General features: G+C 47.1%; 1 protein-coding gene across 13 annotated transcripts in view; it reads right to left on the reverse strand.

The window, feature by feature from the left end:
* The window catches only part of mark4b (MAP/microtubule affinity-regulating kinase 4b), a 45,225-nt gene that overhangs the window by 16,317 nt on the left and 9,425 nt on the right, over positions 1–19,483 (reverse strand). For all 13 annotated transcript variants that reach the window (XM_030337303.1, XM_030337304.1, XM_030337302.1 and 10 more), the window contains 3 exons: positions 10,625–10,822; positions 7,932–7,985; positions 39–87 (listed from right to left, as the gene is read on the reverse strand). In XM_030337303.1, coding sequence (XP_030193163.1) covers positions 39–87; positions 7,932–7,985; positions 10,625–10,822 — 301 coding nt within the window. The remainder of the gene's footprint in view (positions 1–38; positions 88–7,931; positions 7,986–10,624; positions 10,823–19,483) is intronic.

Genomic DNA, 19,483 nt, shown 5'->3' on the forward strand with positions numbered 1-19,483 from the left:
GCCACTGCAAACACCCCCCCACACACACAATAGCTCACCTATGTTGGGGTGGTTGAGTGTTTTCATGATGCGGACCTCTCGAAACAGCTGGACAAAAAAAATGCAAAGTACATCAGTATGAGTCGTTTGCTTCAATATTAGTAGTGATAGTACTAGTAGTATCCTGAAAGAGTCTGATCCATAATCTTTGCATAGATTTAGAACCATTTAACGTTACTTACTTGTATATCACAAGCAAAATAAAAAACAATAGAAGTTTATAGCAGAAGGACAAGGATAAATGAGCGTTGAATATATCCTTCAAAGGTCATATGGGGTTCGACAAACTCGATTCACAAAGAGTCCATCTTACCTCCACACACACCCCCAAGAGCTACTCCTGTATACATATGTGCACACAGCGTGCTTCAAAAGTAACACAGACACATTACACGCAGATTAAATGCATTCAGTAAAGAGAAATAAAGACTAGTGAACATAAAATGTAACTGTTGGTAGGATATTTTTGCTCTGGAGTGCTGTGAGGAATAGAAAGCTCTTCGACACACCAGAAGAAGAGCAGCGCAGAGCCTACCCGGGGGAGTGTCTGACTAGACACTGGCTGACAATGGGCCTCCTCCCCTGGGTACCCTCATCGTCTAGGACCCCCCCCACATCCATCAGAGACCCGGAGAGCGCTGTCTACCGGTGGCCTGTTGCTCTAATTACACTGATGTGCTTTAGAAAGTCTATTCAACAGATCCCACAGATGGAGGGGTGAGTGCAGATGTACCACACAAGAGGGTCATCTCTCTGGCACAAAGGCCGTTGTTATAACACTAGAGCAGATACCAGACCCGTCACATTAATGAAACACCTTGCTCCGTCTGGGCCCTCAGAATGGCAGAGAGATTTTCGACAAAATGACCCACCGGCGAAAGAACAATGGAGCAAAAAGAAAGCAAACCCCTACTATTTTGATGCTTAGGGAATTAATAATAATTATAATAATAACGAACCGTGTATTTTATTAATATAAACATGGAATAACACTTTGAATAACATTAATCCTATTGCTGCCATTATTTGAAATTATTCAAAATCTTTAACGATCCTTAAACATATTTCAAGAAAGATAGAGGAGAGATAGCGAGGGAGAAAGACTAACTGACCACTCTCTGTGAAACCTGCATGGTTACAGGAGCATTGGAAATAAATCGAGCTCCCTCCTAAAGGAGGGGGGTTGGGAGAGTGGGGCACGTATTGAAAGGAGCAGGAATGTACTGATGTGAGGGACAACGTTCATTCTTCGCAGAGACCCCTGGTTACAGAGACACGCCCCCTTTCTCTGTCTCTGCGTCCATCACCCCTCCGTCCACCCAGGGTATAGAGAGCCTTAGACCCTCCCCTCCCACACTCCCCCTCTGACCTTATTTCTGGGAAAAATATGAAGAGAGGTCAACGGCAGGAGACAAATCGTTTTTTTAGATCCTGTTTGAAAGCAGTACCAATTACTAGTTTTCACAGTCTTGTACTTCAACAGTTTTGCGTCAAACTCTTTTTTGATCGGTGAAAATATCTTTTAAATTGACAAACTAACTAACTAATTGAACCATTCAAAACAGGTAATAAGACGGTTTGCATCTTTACGTTGACTAGTACCGCACATATCTTTCTGAAGTAAGCAGCTATGGTGGTCCGTCTTATCCTCTCCACGGTCTGAAGTTGAATGCAACGCTCCTAGTTATGCAGCCTTAACAATAATAACTCGGTAGAACCGGTGAGCGCCGTGAATAATGCTCAGAGTTATCTTATTGTGCATCTCTATGTATAGCAGTAGCTCTCAGTGCCACTGTGTGCAACAATGTACCTCTGTGGGGTTCTACGTAACAACATGATACATGGATATGGATATAGTTGAGAGGTCTATGTGTAAATCTTCTATGTGGCTCTGTTTGACTCTATGTGGCTCTGTGTAACTCTATGTGGGTCTGTGTGACTCTATGTGGCTCTGTGTAACTCTATGTGGCTCTGTGTAACTCTATGTGGCTCTGTGTAACTATGTGGCTCTGTAACTCTATGTGGCTCTGTGTGACTCTATGTGGGTCTGTGTAACTCTATGTGGCTCTGTTTAACTCTATGTGGCTCTGTGTAACTCTATGTGGGTCTGTGTGACTCTGGCTCTGTGTAACTCTATGTGGGTATGTGTTACTATATGGGTCTGTGTAACTATATGGGTCTGTGTAACTCTATGTGGGTCTGTGTAACTCTATGGGTCTGTGTAACTCTATGTGGGTCTGTGTAACTCTATGGGTCTGTGTAACCAGTACACTAATCGGCAGCCTTCAGGCGAGCCATGTGGACGAGATGGAGCCAGTGGGCAGCAGGAGAGGGATAGAGAGAAAGTGAGAGGGGCAGAGGTCATTAAAGTGATTTATGTGTTTGCATTTCATCTGTACTTTATGTGCCAGAGGAAGACATACGATTTAGGCCCACACACACACACACACACACACACACACACACACACACACACACACACACACACACACACACACACACACACACACACACACACACACACACACACACACACACACACACACACACACACTCCATTCAGCCGTGACAGCCATACATGCAACCGACCCCGCTGAACAGGTTAGCTGCCTGTAAATATTAAGCGCCCCCCCCACCCCCACTTAGCCAGCTATTTAGCGGTTGGTTGTTTCCTCACATGTCTTTCAGACCCACACGCCAAGGGCAGTTTGTGTCTGAACGACATGTTTGTGTGTGCCTGTGCGGAACATATACGGGAAATAACACTGTATATACCCTGTTGATTCCTGTATATACCCAAAAGCACACAGACACACAAACGCACACGTACAAAAGCACGTAGGCACACATACAGACACACATACACAGACACACAAACATGGAGCCCAAGGAACCCTCAGGCTCTGTTATGTCACGGTGGATTGGCCGCGGTTGATTTACTGCGAGGAAATAACTTTCTTATTGTTTCTGTACGGTAAACCATCAGGTCATCTAAAGATCTCGTAGCGATTGTACGCACCGCCTCACATGTCCTGAACGAACACACACACACACACACCCACACCCACACACACACCCACACACAAACTCTGTTAACAAACATTGGGTCACGAGTGGATGACGTAGTGTCTTTTTTGTACACCAAGGGTCTGAGTAAAAATGGCTAGTCGATTTTTCTACTTTGACAAAAAGACAACCTTCTGAAAGTTCATGTGTGATCCCTGTTCTTGATATTTCTTCTAAAGTTGACGTAAAACACACGAATGAACCGAGCAGAAGGACAGACAGACAGACCCTCCCCGTCAGTTGGCCTGTGTTGGTCACAGGGGTCTTGGCTGGCCACAGTCTGGGACCCCTGACCAGTTAATCCTGGGAGTGTCCAAGCACTGACACTGACACACACACACACACACACACACACACACACACACACACACACACACACACACACACACACACACACACACACACACACACACACACACACACACACACACACACACACACACTCTGAGCCCTGCCCAATGATATCAAAATTTACAAGACTCATCATGTGCAAGTAATAACCTGGAAATCAGGGAGATCCGACTCCATTTTTCCATGAACATTGAGAGGCATTAAGGTGGGCTGCCTGCCCACTGGCCCAGCAGTGGCCTGCCTGCAGAAGGGCCTCCAGGCCCAGCGGGGCGCTCAGAGTCCAGCCTCTCGATCTGTTCTGTCTGGCCCTCCAGCCGAGAGCTACGGCGCCTCCCCGGGAGCTCGCTGCGTCGGGCCAGACGGGAGCAGACCTGCGCCCACACACCCGGCGCTGCGTCAATTACACATTTACATACGAGGAGGCCTCCATTATATAGTGACGCTGTGCAACACGCACACACACACACACACACACACACACACACACACACACACACACACACACACACACACACACACACACACACACACACACACACACACACACACACACACACACACACACACAATCAGAACCACCTGGTGGTTTAGCGGTCAGTTAGCCTACACAAACAACTTGGCTATAAAAAGATGAAGATTAAAGATGGCTCTATCAGGAATGTGTACATGAGTGCGAGCACGAGAATATACATAGAATTACATACACTATACCGTCTTCCATTTATGAGGGTGGAGGAAAATGAAACCCTGCCAAATTTATTTCACAACATACTTGTGAAATTATTATCAGTGTCAACTCCATATACAATGCTACACACAATTATCATTGCAGTGTAAATCAATAAAACCCTTCTCAGTCAGGCCGTTTAAAGTTTTGATTAATTATTATTAATCAATATTGTGTGAAGGGAACAGATAGTATGTATGCCACATTTACACCATACCATCTGTTCCATTCATACAATAATAATTAATAATCACAACATTATACGGCCTGACTGAGAACTATTTTATGGATTTGCACTGTAATAGTAATTGTATATCTAGCATGGGATGCTAGTCTGACGACATGACACTAATAATCAATACTCTACACACTCCTTATGACTAATTCATTAACTACCATGAACTAACTACTACCATGAATAACCTTAATCGATCAGAACCAAATAACTCCCTGTGAGGAAGCCGGTAACAGAAGAGCCCACAGGGCAGCTCTGGCTACACTGCACTATGACAGTCTGTGGCCCAGAGACAGTGACATGCGGAGGATGTCTGCTCTGTCCGGGTCGGTCCCTTGTAAACGACAGGCGCTGCTTGAGTCAGCAGCTCTGCCAGTAGGATCCGTTTAAAGAGCCCGTAAAACGCTCTTCAGAGAGCCCTCCGAGACCATTAGGAACACATTAACCTCCACAATCATATCCAGAGACCCTTCAGTGTACCAATTAAATGAAGGAAATAATCTGATAAAATATATACAAACATTTCGGTCTGCACTTTCAATAACTTCCAGCCATTTCGATACCTTTTGTACAATAACAAAGTTCAAAACGTACTTCTGTTTTATTAGCTTGCACTGCAGTGTTACATGATGCCTTGTGTCTTGAGTTTCAAAAGTGTTGCACAAGAGTCTCCACAGTGAACACGCAGTGTGTTAGACAGGCACAAGTGCTGTGCTTATATTTTCCCTGAGGAGAACATACAAGACAAGGTCCTTCAGTAGATCAACAACTTATATAACGCTGTGGGTCTCTCCGGTCAATATCAGGATGCTGCGTCATCGTGGATGAGCTGTACATTCATCAGAACGTGCACGCGGTGGGAAAGCCCTGAGTCTGCTTGGTGAAACAAAAGATCTGTGTGAATGATCTTATGCAACAGATACTGGTTTACAATGCAGACGGAAGTGGCCCATATAAGGTTTGTCTTTCCTCTCTGAGCTATACGGGCCGATATCTGATTAGCTTAATTAGGAACATCACACAACACATCGATTTGCGAAGTGATGTTTGGTGTGACGTCTATCCGACAGCCATGTGAAAGTCAGACACAAATCTGATCAACACAGGCAGGCCAAAGGTCGAATTGAGAAAAATGTGATCTGAGCAGTTCAGGCCTGTATTGTGTGAGTAATGGCAGAGTTGAATTGCTGCTCTTCAATAGCTTGCAGGATGTAAGAGCTATGATTGAATTATCTCTTTGCACACTCACAGAATAACAACTGCACCTGTTGAACAAGGAATAGGAAATGTGTACCGGTACATACATTCTAACATTATGGTACACACAAAAGCTTTGTGCACAATGGGATGACGCACATGCACACAGACACACAGGTATCTTCTAAGGTCTTTCCAAGGTCTGTGCTCTATAGAGTCAAGGTCCTGACATTCGGCTGTCCTTTTTGTTTGCCTGTCTGGAATTCAGCTAGAAGGTGAGGGGCCCTCACAAGGGACACTATACACTCATTCCATCCCCCCCCCCCCACCCTGCCCACACACACACACACACACACACACACACACACACACACACACACACACACACACACACACACACACACACACACACACACACACACACACACACACAGGAAACGTATAAGTAAGCAGCAAAAAAGATACACAAAAACTAACATTCATCACGTGTAAGCCCAATGACACACACAAAGTCATGGTGTCTACGCATGCTCCCAGTGAGTTAAAAACTCTGGGGCTTCACACAAACGGCTTGTCGGCCGCTGATAAACCTCATTATCATGTTGGAACGGCTGGATCTGGGTTTGAACGTCAAACATTGACTAACACGTGATCGTCATCAATGAGCCCTGTTACGGAAATGAGAAAAACAACAAAACAGAGATAGGGATAGATAGAGACAGAGGGATGGATAAAGTGAGTGAGATTGAGCAAGTGAGTGAGTAAAAGAGAGAGAGTGAGTAATGGAGAGAGAGTTTGAGTGAACCCGAGATAGGGAATGAGAATCAGAGTCAGAGAGAGAGCGAGTAAGAGTCCCTGGCAGTATGTCCTGTTCTGACTGAGGAAATGCTGACTAGACACGTCTGACCACCCAAATGCTGACCAACAAGACGACCACACTGCGCTGCAACGCTGCATGGGCTGGTACTGCAGCATTCACTGGCACACGCACACACACACACACCTATGAATAAACCTCCAAGGACACGCATTAACACAAACACAGAGAAACGTCTCAGTCCACCAGCCGCCAGTTAGATTACCTGGCCCGTGGGCATGGAAATATAATGCATCACATTCACCCTCACATGCTGCAGCTGAAGAGCCCCAGTGTAAGGCACTGAAGGTTACTCTGTGTCATTTGGGGAATATGTTCATGATGCAGTAGAGGGCTGCGTTCTTGGGTGGGCTATCATTAACCATTGATAGAGTGTGTTAAGAGTTTGAATTTGAATCTTTGTTTTTTGACCTTTTGTGTCAGTTGGTTGTAGATCGCCCTGGCTGCCTGATGTTCAGCGTATGCACGCACCTCAACCTTCCCCTAGCGGCCATGTTGGATAAGAACGCTAGCCAGCGTTCATTATATAAAAGGGAAGGAACATTGCACTGCACATGCTCAGTGAGCCTGTTTGGGTTGTGTGGGCTGCGGCTTTGTGTATTTGGGCCAGACGGCCCAACCTCCACACTGATTAGCCAGACTGTCAATAGTTTCCCCTGTGTCATCAATACAGCTATGACCTAACACCTTTGTGCCAGCCAACCGCCTCCTGATATCAATAGCACACACACTAGCACTGGGTGACCCTTACAGTTTGAGTACATCTGTGTGTGTGGGTCTTTTTGTGTTTGTGCGTGTTAAACCTAGAACATGTGCCAGTGATTTTATAGTGAGAGTTAATGTGTGCGCAATCCCTGACGCTTGCAAGTGACTTTTAGATAGTGTGTAGGTGTGAGCTCTGTGATGTGTGCGAGTGTGTTTGCGAGAGTTGCTGATAAAGCGGACACACACCGCAAGGCCAAACTTAACGCACTCTGTTGAACAAAGGAACATTATTCTACCAACCGTGAGATTATTGAACATTCACTTACTGAGATGCAAACACACACACACACACACACACACACACACACACACACACACACACACACACACACACACACACACACACACACACACACACACACACACACACACACACACACACACACACACACACAAGTTTGCACAAGTGACGCAAACTCCATCTGACTGACTTCCTGTTAAGAAATAAATTGACTAGGGAAATCAATTAGGCAACAATGGGCGGTCGTTACTGGTCAGTGCCACCCAGTTCAGTGACCTCATGAGAAGCGCATTGGAATTAATTCAGTTTGTGAGTAGACTGAAGTCAAACCAAAGCAGTTGTACCAACAGCAGTCCCTGTATTAACATGTATATGCCTGCACACAAGAAGGTGTACACAACACACCCTTGTTTGGTGCATTTGAAACACTCACCTTCTGTAGGCTGGTCGGGTTGAGCTGGGTTTTATCGATGATCTTTATTGCGACCTGCAAGGGGAAGACAGGATGAGACAGGAGGAAAGAGGTTAACAAGGGGAGCTAAACCTTTTATAAAACACAGTGGGGATTGGCCCTGCTCCTACCACACTGCAGACACGTTTAACCAAAGCCAACCACACCTTTCACAATAAGAGCACTTCATACAATCCCTTTTTAATTTCATATTAAAGCGTTAAAATTCCTGAATAATGATAGTGCCCTATAATAACAGGCTTAATCTCTTATAGCAATTATTTTAAAAAGGAGGCATTTCCCACATGTCAATCAACAGCAAATCACAGCAATCAACCAATCACTGGAGTCTCATGTGCAGACGCCCGCTAGCTAACTGCTATCTGCCCCCCCTAGGAGCGCCACCAGCTGATGGACGCGTCACGGCCGCTGTCCATTACCAGCAACCATGTCAGTACGATGAACCTCATGCATTTCCATGACCTAACCCAACGCTGTGCTTCAGACTCCACCGCTACATGCCTCATTACACGTGGTGAGGAATCAGATAGGTGACAGAGTCAGGACACACACACACACACACACACACACACACACACACACACACACACTGGCCCAGACACGTTGAGCATTCCTTCACCGCCCGTTCGTTACGCACACACATAGAAACTCAACAATCTAACCCACCAGGTGTCGTAAGGCTTACGGCACACCCGGTCTGCATCTAAGCCGTCCTGACCACCCCACCTTATGGGGGGGGGGGGGGGGGGGGGGGGATACTGGTGGCGGGAGTGAGTGTGGTGGGTGGGGTGATAGGGCTTTCCCTTGATGGAGCCGCTGGCTGAATTATGAGGGTTTATGAATTTGAATAAGGTAGGTCAGGACTCTATGGATAGGAGAGTACTCCGCAGTCATAAATACGGAACGCATTGACTTCATGAGGTCATGCTGAACATACTGTGACAGATGGCAGGGAGGGGTGAGGGGAATAGTAGCTGAAGCAAGATATCCTGCAGCCCGCTGGCTCCACCCCCAAGCCTTATATGGACTTTCTCCTCTAACGAGGATCGTTAAGCAGGCAGTGCTTTGGCTTAAAAGGGGAGAGCAGGCTGCTAGCAAACACAGACAGAATCCGAGTGATATTCTGGGAGAACTGTACCGCTGACGAGAGAAAGGATTTGAACCCCCGCCCCATGGATGTAAATAACCCTAAATAAATGCTCGTTGACTTTGAGGAGTACTCTGTCTATGTGTGGTTGCTCTTCGACCTGGTGGCGTGGAAACCCCACACCCACGCCACGAGCCTGCTACAATACATACAAACGGGCGTGCGTGAAGTAAACGCATGCAAAATGTTGAGATGGACAAATACATACATAGAAGCACACACCCAAACACAGTCCTGTCCAATGCAACTTGTAGAGCAAGGCATTATTACGTTCATGTTATAATATATAATCCCTTTATTTCCAGAGATGAGGGGTCGGATTCCCACTGGGCCACCCAGGCTAAGGCGGGATGCGCTGAAGGCATTGTGAGACGGTTTGGATGAAAAACATCCATGAATGGCTTATTCTGTATCCTATGGCTAGACATACAAGAGCCAGACAAAGAAGCACAGACGTGAGAGATATCCTCTTTCTCCGGCTGCTGATGATCTGTCCCTTCTTGTCTGCGTTGTGCGCTGAGATGGAGAGAAGGACAGGCTGTCACATCCAACAGGAGGGTGAATAGACTCATCACTCTCACACGTCACCATCTGCTGGGACGAAGCACAGCAGCATGCCACGCTCGGATCTCTTCTGCTCAACGGTCTCAATTCATATTTTATTATAAAAACTAAAATGATTGGTGATGTATTATATTATCATACAAGGAATGGAGCTTAGGGAGATAGATTCCCCTAGGTATGGCCGTCATCTGACATGCAGAGTAATAGCGTTTTCCTGTCATGGTCTGACGCTGTAAATCGTCATTAGAACATGATGTTGATTATGTATGCATTATGATATATGCATGATTTTTTTCCTCATTTTTTGTAATTATCCATGTAAACATCCTGAAGTCTTTAATGTCGCTCGGAAACCATCCCTAGTCTTGAACCAGACCTTCAATCACTGGTCTTGTGAACCAGGCCCCTGAACCAGGCCCTCATCACTGGTCTTGTGAACCAGGCCTCTGAACCAGGCCCTCATCACTGGTCTTGTGAACCAGGCCTCTGAACCAGGCCCTCATCACTGGTCTTGGGAACCAGGCCCCTGAACCACACCCCTCCATGGTCATGAACCAGGACGTGAACCAGACCCCCTCCATGGTCATGAACCAGGACGTGAACCAGACCCCCTCAATGGTCATGAACCAGGACGTGAACCAGACCCCCTCCATGGTCATGAACCAGGACGTGAACCAGACCCCCTCCATGGTCATGAACCAGGACGTGAACCAGACCCCCTCCATGGTCATGAACCAGGACGTGAACCAGACCCCCTCCGTGGTCATGAACCAGGACGTGAACCAGACCCCCTCCGTGGTCATGAACCAGGACGTGAACCAGACCCCCTCCATGGTCATGACTCATGAACCAGGACGTGAACCAGACCCCCTCCATGGTCATGAACCAGGACGTGAACCAGACCCCCTCCATGGTCATGAACCAGGACGTGAACCAGACCCACCTCTCTGCCCGTCAGGATGTGGCGGGCCAGCTTGACCTTGGCGAAGTTGCCCTTGCCGATGGTCTTGAGCAGCCGGTAGTTCCCGATGTGCGGCTGCTCGTCGGAGCACAGCGCAATGGAGTTCCGACATCTGGCGCCCAGCGACCGGCTCGACCAACCGGTGCTCTTCTCTGAGCGGCTGGCCGACAAGGAGCTATGCTGCGGGGGGGAGAGAGAGAGGAGAGAGAGAGAGAGAGAGAGAGAGGGAGGGAGAGGGGTTCAATTTGTATACAAGACGGAATTCTGTGCATCTTCTTTGCATTTGTTATTTGTCAAACAACCCTCTGTCCATCCCTGTTCCATTGTCTTCTCGTCCCCCCTTCCAAATAAAGGCCTGTCCTCCCACTCGCTTTCCACTCAAGCCTCCTTCTTTCTGCGACTGCGACCTTAAGAGACCCCGGCCGTGGCTGCGTGGTCCGGAGCCCCGCATTCCATACGCGTGAGGAGCTGTGAGGTCATCAATGTGCGACATGACACACAAGTGGTACGCGTTTGATGACACCGCGCCACTATTCTGACGCAGAGCACTGAACACACACAAAAAACAAAAAATAGGAAGTATATATAAATGAATTAAATATAAATAGGCAATCTATTCTCATTTAAAGGGACCCTATTATACCACCAGGTGTGAGTGTGATTGGCCATTACACACAGTAGGAAAAATCAGCCTTTTCCTATGCCTTAGCGACAACACAAGTGGGAGTGTCCACTGCGATGTAATGTTCAATGGATAGATAAGCAACATTTGCTACACTACACTCCACTGGCTAGACTGGTGCACTGATCTATCCATCCTACATCTAGGTGAACCGTCCCACTCGTGATGTCACCAAGGCACAGGGAAGGGCGGAACGGCTTGTAATGGCCAATCACACTCACACCTGGTGGTATAATAGTGCCCCTTTAACCTCACCCTCTGATGATACTCCTGGATTCCCCGGCACTCGTATCCATCTCAAACATGTAACCCAGTTCATTATGCAGATACAAGGTGATAACGCAGTACAGCACAGGAGAACACAGAATTGGATCTGTCCTATCACACTGTCTGTGTACGGTGTTCGGGGAATGAACACGTAGCTGACTGAACAGGGCTCATGGCAAGAGCAGGCCCGTGATCAGACAGACAAAAAATGTTGAGCTCAAAGACATACGTGTCTCTTGGAATCCAACTCCACTCCAGCATTGGTTTAATGATGAGAGAAAGGCCCTCAGGTTGAACATAGTTGGTTTTCCATGAACTATTGGCCAGCTCATGACCGGCCTCGAGCCATCGCGACCACGCACACAATGGCATGCTTGTGCATGCATCCGGGCATCAAACATGCGCTCACAACCGCACACACAAAGATAGAGAGATCGAGCGATAGAGCAAGAGGAAGCCCAACAGAGAGGGATTGAGGTCAGATCTCAAGATGTATTGACTGTTTCACACTGACAGACTTCAAGAGAGGACTTCAAGAGAGCGCAATCAAAAGCAGATTGCATAGGCAAACAACCCCATCTCCATAATTCATCCCACATACATCTCTTCCTAGATCTTCCATCTCTCCAAGTCCTTCGGCGAGATTACGTAGCAACTGTACTTACTTCTCGCTCGTCATTCAGAATCATATCCCTTCCCATCATGCACTGCGGCGTGCATGGCTGGCTCCCATCAAATTATTTATCATCACATACTCATAGGAGATTGCATTCCATCAATATTGTATGACCACATACGTTCAATGTCGCATAATGAATGCCAGCGTAGTCGGCCCCACTATAATATGTTTAATAAACCATATCCCACTGAAACATAATTTAAGGCAACAGCCTCTAAAATGAAATAAATTCATCTCATTATGATCTGTTTGAGGACCTGCCGATGTTTGTGTTGATATGATTTAAGCCACTTGAGAGAGGCAACACACACTGATGTTGAAAGTATTGCCTGTGTCTCTCCAGCTGAGAGCCGGCTGGCATGGGTTCAATCCCCTCCCGAAGACTAAAGGTGAGGAGGAGGGTAGGACAGGAGAGGAAGAGATCACGCCCCGAGATTAATTCGGAGCAGGGAAAAGGAGAACACAGAGAAAGAGGACTCCTTCAGAAGTGTGTCAAATCGCCGCTCAATTTCCATCACTGTGGAGGTGATCGATTGCGGCCCCACTGCATGCTGGGATTTTTGGACATGCGGACCTATGCACCAAAAACATTTTTTAGCTTGAAATCGATGGGATACAAAATGAGTGAGAGCTGTGTGTGAGAACCAATCAAATTCAAGGGCGAAAGAGGAAGCATGGGCGGGAAGCTGGAGGGGACTAGTGATCCACTGCACTGCACTGGTGGTCGTCACGGAAACACACAGAGACAATGAGACTAGACAGGACACCAGTGATGGCTGACGAATGACTGCTCTGGAAGTTTGGCTTGGCTGTCCGGCCCGTCGGCACCGGCAACGGTATTGACGCACGGCGCTGCCCGCCAGCCGCCAGTGGCCTCCACGCACTGGGAGCTGAATCATGCGCTGGTTTTCACCCCCTTTCCCCCGATCCTACGCCATCATCAGCTTTGTTTTATACACGTCTGCCCTCTCTCCTTCTCCCCTCCCCCGCAGAGAGAAACCTACCTCCCCCGTCTCCCCCTCCCTCCCTCCCTCCCTGTTCCTCTCCCCTCCACCCCCTTCTCCTCCACCTCCTTTGTCTGGCCATGGTGTCTTCATTTTTAGAAAACCTCCCAGCAATTTCGGTCCCCATAACACACACACACACACACACACACACACACACACACACACACACACACACACACACACACACACACACACACACACACACACACACACACACACACACACACACACACACACCTCCCAAACACACCCCTCCCCCAGCCACGTTCTCCTTTCAAGGGTAGCAGTCCATCGATTCACCCTCTCTGTCTGATTGCTGTGCGTGTGTGCGCGCGTGTATTTTGTGGAGCCAAGATGATTTGTAGGTTATTTTACTGTTTAATTGATTGATTCATGAAAAGCCCCAACCAGCCAACACATTAAATAGCCCAATACAATTAAATGTACCCAATGTGTGTGTGTGTGTGTGTGTGTGTGTGTGTGTGTGTGTGTGTGTGTGTGTGTGTGTGTGTGTGTGTGTGTGTGTGTGTGTGTGTGTGTGTGTGTGTGTGTGTCGAGGTGGGGGGTAGGGATCTTGAATTGAAAGACTCCCATCATTCTATTATACAGAGGAGAAACACCCGGAGAGATTGAGGGGGTTTGGGGGGGGGGGGGGGGGGGGGGGGGGGGGGTGCCGGCTGAAGCGCTAACCGTGTAATTTAAATTAATATCATTTAAATATTCAGCCACGCAGCCGTGCCTTGTCCGTGTCGAGTGAAAACAAACTGTCTACCGTGACAATCCTCTTAGTGGGTGAACTTTCCCCTAAACGCTGTCGCTGTTCAGACCGAACAGCGCCCAAAAGACCCCTTATTATTATCATCCGTAAATATTCACGATAAACCGCACGCACTAAATGAGACGCATCTCAAGGAGACTTGTTTACTTAACATGAACTATGAGCTACCATTCAACCCATTACGAACGTCATTAACGATTCACACATATTTGCATTTTCTCATGCTGCGGTTCAGCGTTGTTATTGTGGGATTAAACAAAGACAACTCCGGCAGCGCTGTGCCCCGCTCAGAGGGTGAGCCCGACACGATCTGCTGGGTGAGCCTGTTTGTAGCGTGACGGTGGAGAGGGGGAAGAAAAAGAGGTTCCCAGGGACGACAACACTTACAAACGCAGAGGCTGGGTTGGGTGAATGGGAGACGAGACGCTTGTGTGTAGAGATACCGGCGTATTGGCGTAGCGTCTGTTTAACAACAATACGAGCATGTGAGCAGGGGGGGTACGTCGGACCAGCGGATCAAACCCCCCCCCCCCCACCTGGTGAGCTGGGCTGGAAGCTATGAGATCACGACCTGCTTATAATCCCCCGAAAGAGCACAAATATTGGATTGGGTCGCTTTTTTTTAATAAATACAGATTTATATTTATTTTGGTAATATTCCTCCTCTGTGATTGTTAGAACGGCCCGCCATACATAGACGTGATCGATTCAGCACAGTGTGTCCTCCATATAACATCGACCCCATAACAATTATCTTCACCCTTAAAAACTGTTTTCCCGTTTCTTTCCTTCCATTTGTTCCTGATGTGTTCCCCATATCTCTGCTTCCTGGTGGTGACCACTCCCTGGCAGCGGGATCAGGTTTTCCACTGACTGGAAGCACTGGGTCTGCATGTCTCCTCTGATGGTCGATTCCAGACTTCCTTTCAGGGGATTTAAACAAGCAGTACTGTGCTGCATCCTCCACTAGACTAATATACGATAAGATAGTATTCTATAAACCCCTATTCAACACTATAATACAGTAAAGTGTAGACTATACTAACTTTAATAATACACTATACTCGAATAATGCTACACTACAGTGAACTTTAATATTATAAAGCATACTATAATGGAATATACTAAACTATATTATACTACACTTATATAAAGCTATCCTGTGAATTGTAAACGTGAAAAGGTGTAAACATGAACGTGAATGTGAGAGGTTATCTTAAAAATATGAGGTTTGACCGTTTAGAAGACACTCGGAGAGTAGATGCTTTATCACTGCTGCAACTACACAATAACTGGGATACAGAAATGTTCTTCCAGACCACGCCTTGAGGCAGGGGGGCAAGGCTGCAGACCTTCATCTCTGTCTCTCGTGTGTGTGTGTGTGTGTGTGTCTCTCTGTGTGTGTGTCTCTGTGTGTGTCTCTGTGTGTGTATGTGTATGTGTGTGTGTGTGTGTGTGTGTGTGTGTGTGTGTGTGTGTGTGTGTGTGTGTGTGTGTACAGCGATGGTTAACCTTGAGCCATCCTCAGGCAATTCATTTCTCTCTCTCTCTCACACACACACACACACACACACACACACTCTTTATAATTATACTAAGGCAGTTAAAAATGCAAGTAGAGGCACAATTAACCCTGAAGTGCAGAAGAAAGAATACATCTGCCCACATTGACAATACTAACTGACTTATACACACGTCCACTGAACTGGGCGCGCACACACACACACACACACACACACACACACACACACAAAATGTCACGGAGAGCCCAACGCACACTGAAACAAACGGGACGACTTTATCCGAGCACAATAAAGTATATATAAAACACTGCAAACACCCTGGTTACGACACGGTACACTTCAGAATAAGCGCACTGTGTGGTGACACGCCAAGGCCAGAGGCATAGATCAGCCACGCGCCCATCATCCATCTCTGCCGTCTTCCAGTCACAAGAGCATGGATGAAGTTTCACATGGAAGATGCGAGGTACACAAAGGGAAAGGAAGCACGTGTGCGAGCGAACACACACACACACACACACACACACACACACACACACACACACACACACACACACACACACACACACACACACACACACACACACACACACAGTGTGAAGGCCAACGCTCATATTTCACCCCAGCTAGCAGGAGCACCACAGAGGGGCACCAGGATATGATGCACTGAGGGAACTTAACCCCCCCGTGTCACTTCCTGTTCTGAGAACGGAGAAGCAACTGACAACAAAGGGTGTCACATGCTCTCCCGCAGCGAACACCAGGCGCTTCCTGCACCACGCTCCGCTCCACCCCATCCATGCTCCACCCTCCACTCACCCCAACCCCAGTTTCCACCCCATCCATGCACCACCCTCCACCCCTACCCCACACCACGTCTCCTCTCCCTCGGCAGGGAGGAACTTCGGCTGGGCTGACATTATCACTGTGAGCCTACATCCAGCCTTGGCCCAGACTGTTAACGGGTGAAAAAAGGAATGAACTATTGAGGATGTGATTACAGAACTTGTTGTCTGAAAGGATTCATTTGTGTGGGAGTGTGTCAGTTTGTTTGAATATTAATCACTACAAACAGGATTATTTTTTTTTTTGGTCACTATTGGGGAAATCTTCCTAGCCAGGGCAGGTGGTATTAACCTGCGTTGAACTAAATAGAGATACAGCAAGGGGAGCTGTCTAACATACGGCTGGAATATAATGGATGACAAAGTGCGGACTGCCCAGTTTCAGGACGCGGGGGAGAGGGAGAGGGGGCTAGTGTAAATCAAAATCATGGCTGATTGATTTACATCTCGACATGGACGATGTCAACAATTAACATTGGGTCTCAACAACTTGGCCTAATCCTTAATAGATACTACAGGTAGGCTGTGGACTTCATGGGGGATTGAACTCAGTAGTACCTCCCAGCTGAGAGTAGAACACCCACACCACTACACTAACCCACAGATTCACCGTGTTTTAAAGCAAAGTCTATGTGTAAAACAAATCTCCCTTCATGAAGTCAGCAGTACCACGTGATGGGAGCTATCTTGATAGGATGCCACGACCCCTGACGACACATATCGCGGGGCTTTCCATTCACGTACAAGTAGCGTGCGTCTGGAATGCGCGGGTGAGCACATTCCTCTGCCCAGTACAGAACGTCACCATGACTCCAGCAGCTCCAACCACCGAGGCAGGGGGCACCTCTGTTCCCATTGTATGGTGGAGCTCAGGAACAGCTAGCTGTAACACTGTCTCCTGTACAGTGACCAACCAGGCGGCCCCATCGAGATCAGAAGTCTATTCTCCGGTTTGGATCCGATCGGGATGCCCGGGGATTACGGTTGAAAAAACGTGGGGAGGGACACACAAGCTTTTGAAAGTTTACATTCCTCAACAGTCATTATGCAGTCCAGTGTGTGTGTGCGACCAGCTAAGCTACATGCTAGAACTGTCGCACACACTGTCCCTGATATTTGTCCACAGTTAAGGTTGACTGTTCTCTCACTTTTGTGTTTTCCATGAGCAGTCTTCATAGCGATGTACTAGGAATCAAAACATTTGTTAACAATAATACTTAAGATTGAATGGGAGGCAATCAGACCACCACCAGACCCTAGCACCACCACCAGATAGACCCTGGCTCCACCATTAGAACGTGGGACCACCACCAGACAGACCCTGGCTCCACCAGACAGATCCGTGCTCTACCACCAGACCCTGTCTCCACCGGAGTCCTGAGGTGGCCCCGCCGGTCAGGAGCCCAGTCGTCAGCAGCAGCGACAGCAGCAGCCGAGCTTTGGACGGCTGCCATGTTTGGTCCTGCGTGTGCTACCATTCATCCCCGGAGCTGCGGTCATCACAGCACAACTCAGTACGCGGCCTCAGATTTATGCAGCTCTGGAATCAGCTGCAGCCAATTACAGAGCTGAGTCATTCTGTGTCTAGACCCTTCTCTCTCGCTCGCTCTCCTTCTCTGCATCTCTCATTCAAATCACTCTGTTGAATCCCACTTTCCCAGTCCTCCATGCCTATTTTTTTTAATACAGATAAAAGTTATTATTCAATAATTTGTTTTCTCAACCTCTGCATCGCTCTATTGACCTTCTCTCTCCCTCTCCTCTATGGCTATGGCTGTAAAGGAAACATGTCTCTCTCCATGTTGGATCCTTCTCTCCCTATATGGTCTGTAGAAGAACTGACTGACATGAAGAAGGACCAACACTCCTTGATTTAGGAAAAGGGTTAGAAACGATGAGCACAATGTCATGAACCCACCACATGAACATCCTTTACAACTGTACTGTTTCCATTCTAGACATAAGCAAACACTGAAAATTATACACATTCTAAAACGAGAATCAGTTCTATAGTGATTACTTGTTTCCATGTCAGCGTGTTGACATTTAGTACTGACACACTTGTTACACTGCTCCTATGAAAACAACACCTGGGGTTAATTTCCTGTATGGATTTCACAACAGGCTTTAATTACATCAGTTTCTGTTTCCGGTTCGGCCCTCTCTCTCTCTCTTTTGTCTCTTTCATTAACACATACGGCAACTTCTCTTTCTCAATTCTAATAGAGAGGTGTGTGTGTGTGTGTGTGTGCGCGTGCGTGCGTGCGTGTGTGTGTACGCGCCATGCAGGGAAGAGGTTTTGGAAACAGCTAAATAAATAACGCAACAGCACATCAGGAGCTATTACCCTGTTCGGTACCTCTCAAACCCATTGGCTGGCTGGGAAATGTTCTACACAGGAAGACGGTGTATGCCCAGTGATTCACTGGCTGGAAATAGACAGCTAAACAAAAGACGTGTTCCAACCCCTATTTATACTTTCACACTTGGAGCGAAACCTAACAGGGCTCTTGGAATGTACTCAATATTCATTCAAGCATTTTCAAATTTTAGAAAATTTCCAGACCAAGATTTAGAGAATTATAAAACAAAACATTCTAGTGACAAAGCTAGAATGTATTGTATGCTTGTATAGTATTGAAGATAGGCAGGACTTATCCTTTGCATCCAAATCCGCTGTCAAATACACGTTACATTTGAGGCTCAAAACTGGGAAAAACATAATATCAAGATTCAATGCGTCTTTGAGTCTTAGAAAAGCACTTTATAAATCATTATTAAATAACACTACAATAATCAAAAGTTGAGGGTCAATCGTATTAAACAAAACGTTGTGAGCTCTGCTGCTGGTGGTACCAGTATCAAGCCCCTGTGACTTAACCATGCAGTACCACATCGGCCATGTAGCCAGCATGTTGAATGTGAGCCACTTCATCACGTCTCAATACACAGTAAACACACAGCAACCCGGTGACCCGGTACTCCACCCGGCAGCTCTCAACACGCAGGCGAAGACTCGACCCAACAGATGAACAACCTCCCAGAAAATGAAATCATTTC

The sequence above is a fragment of the Gadus morhua genome, chromosome 16 (genome assembly GCF_902167405.1).
Source record: "Gadus morhua chromosome 16, gadMor3.0, whole genome shotgun sequence".
Taxonomy (NCBI): domain Eukaryota; kingdom Metazoa; phylum Chordata; class Actinopteri; order Gadiformes; family Gadidae; genus Gadus; species Gadus morhua.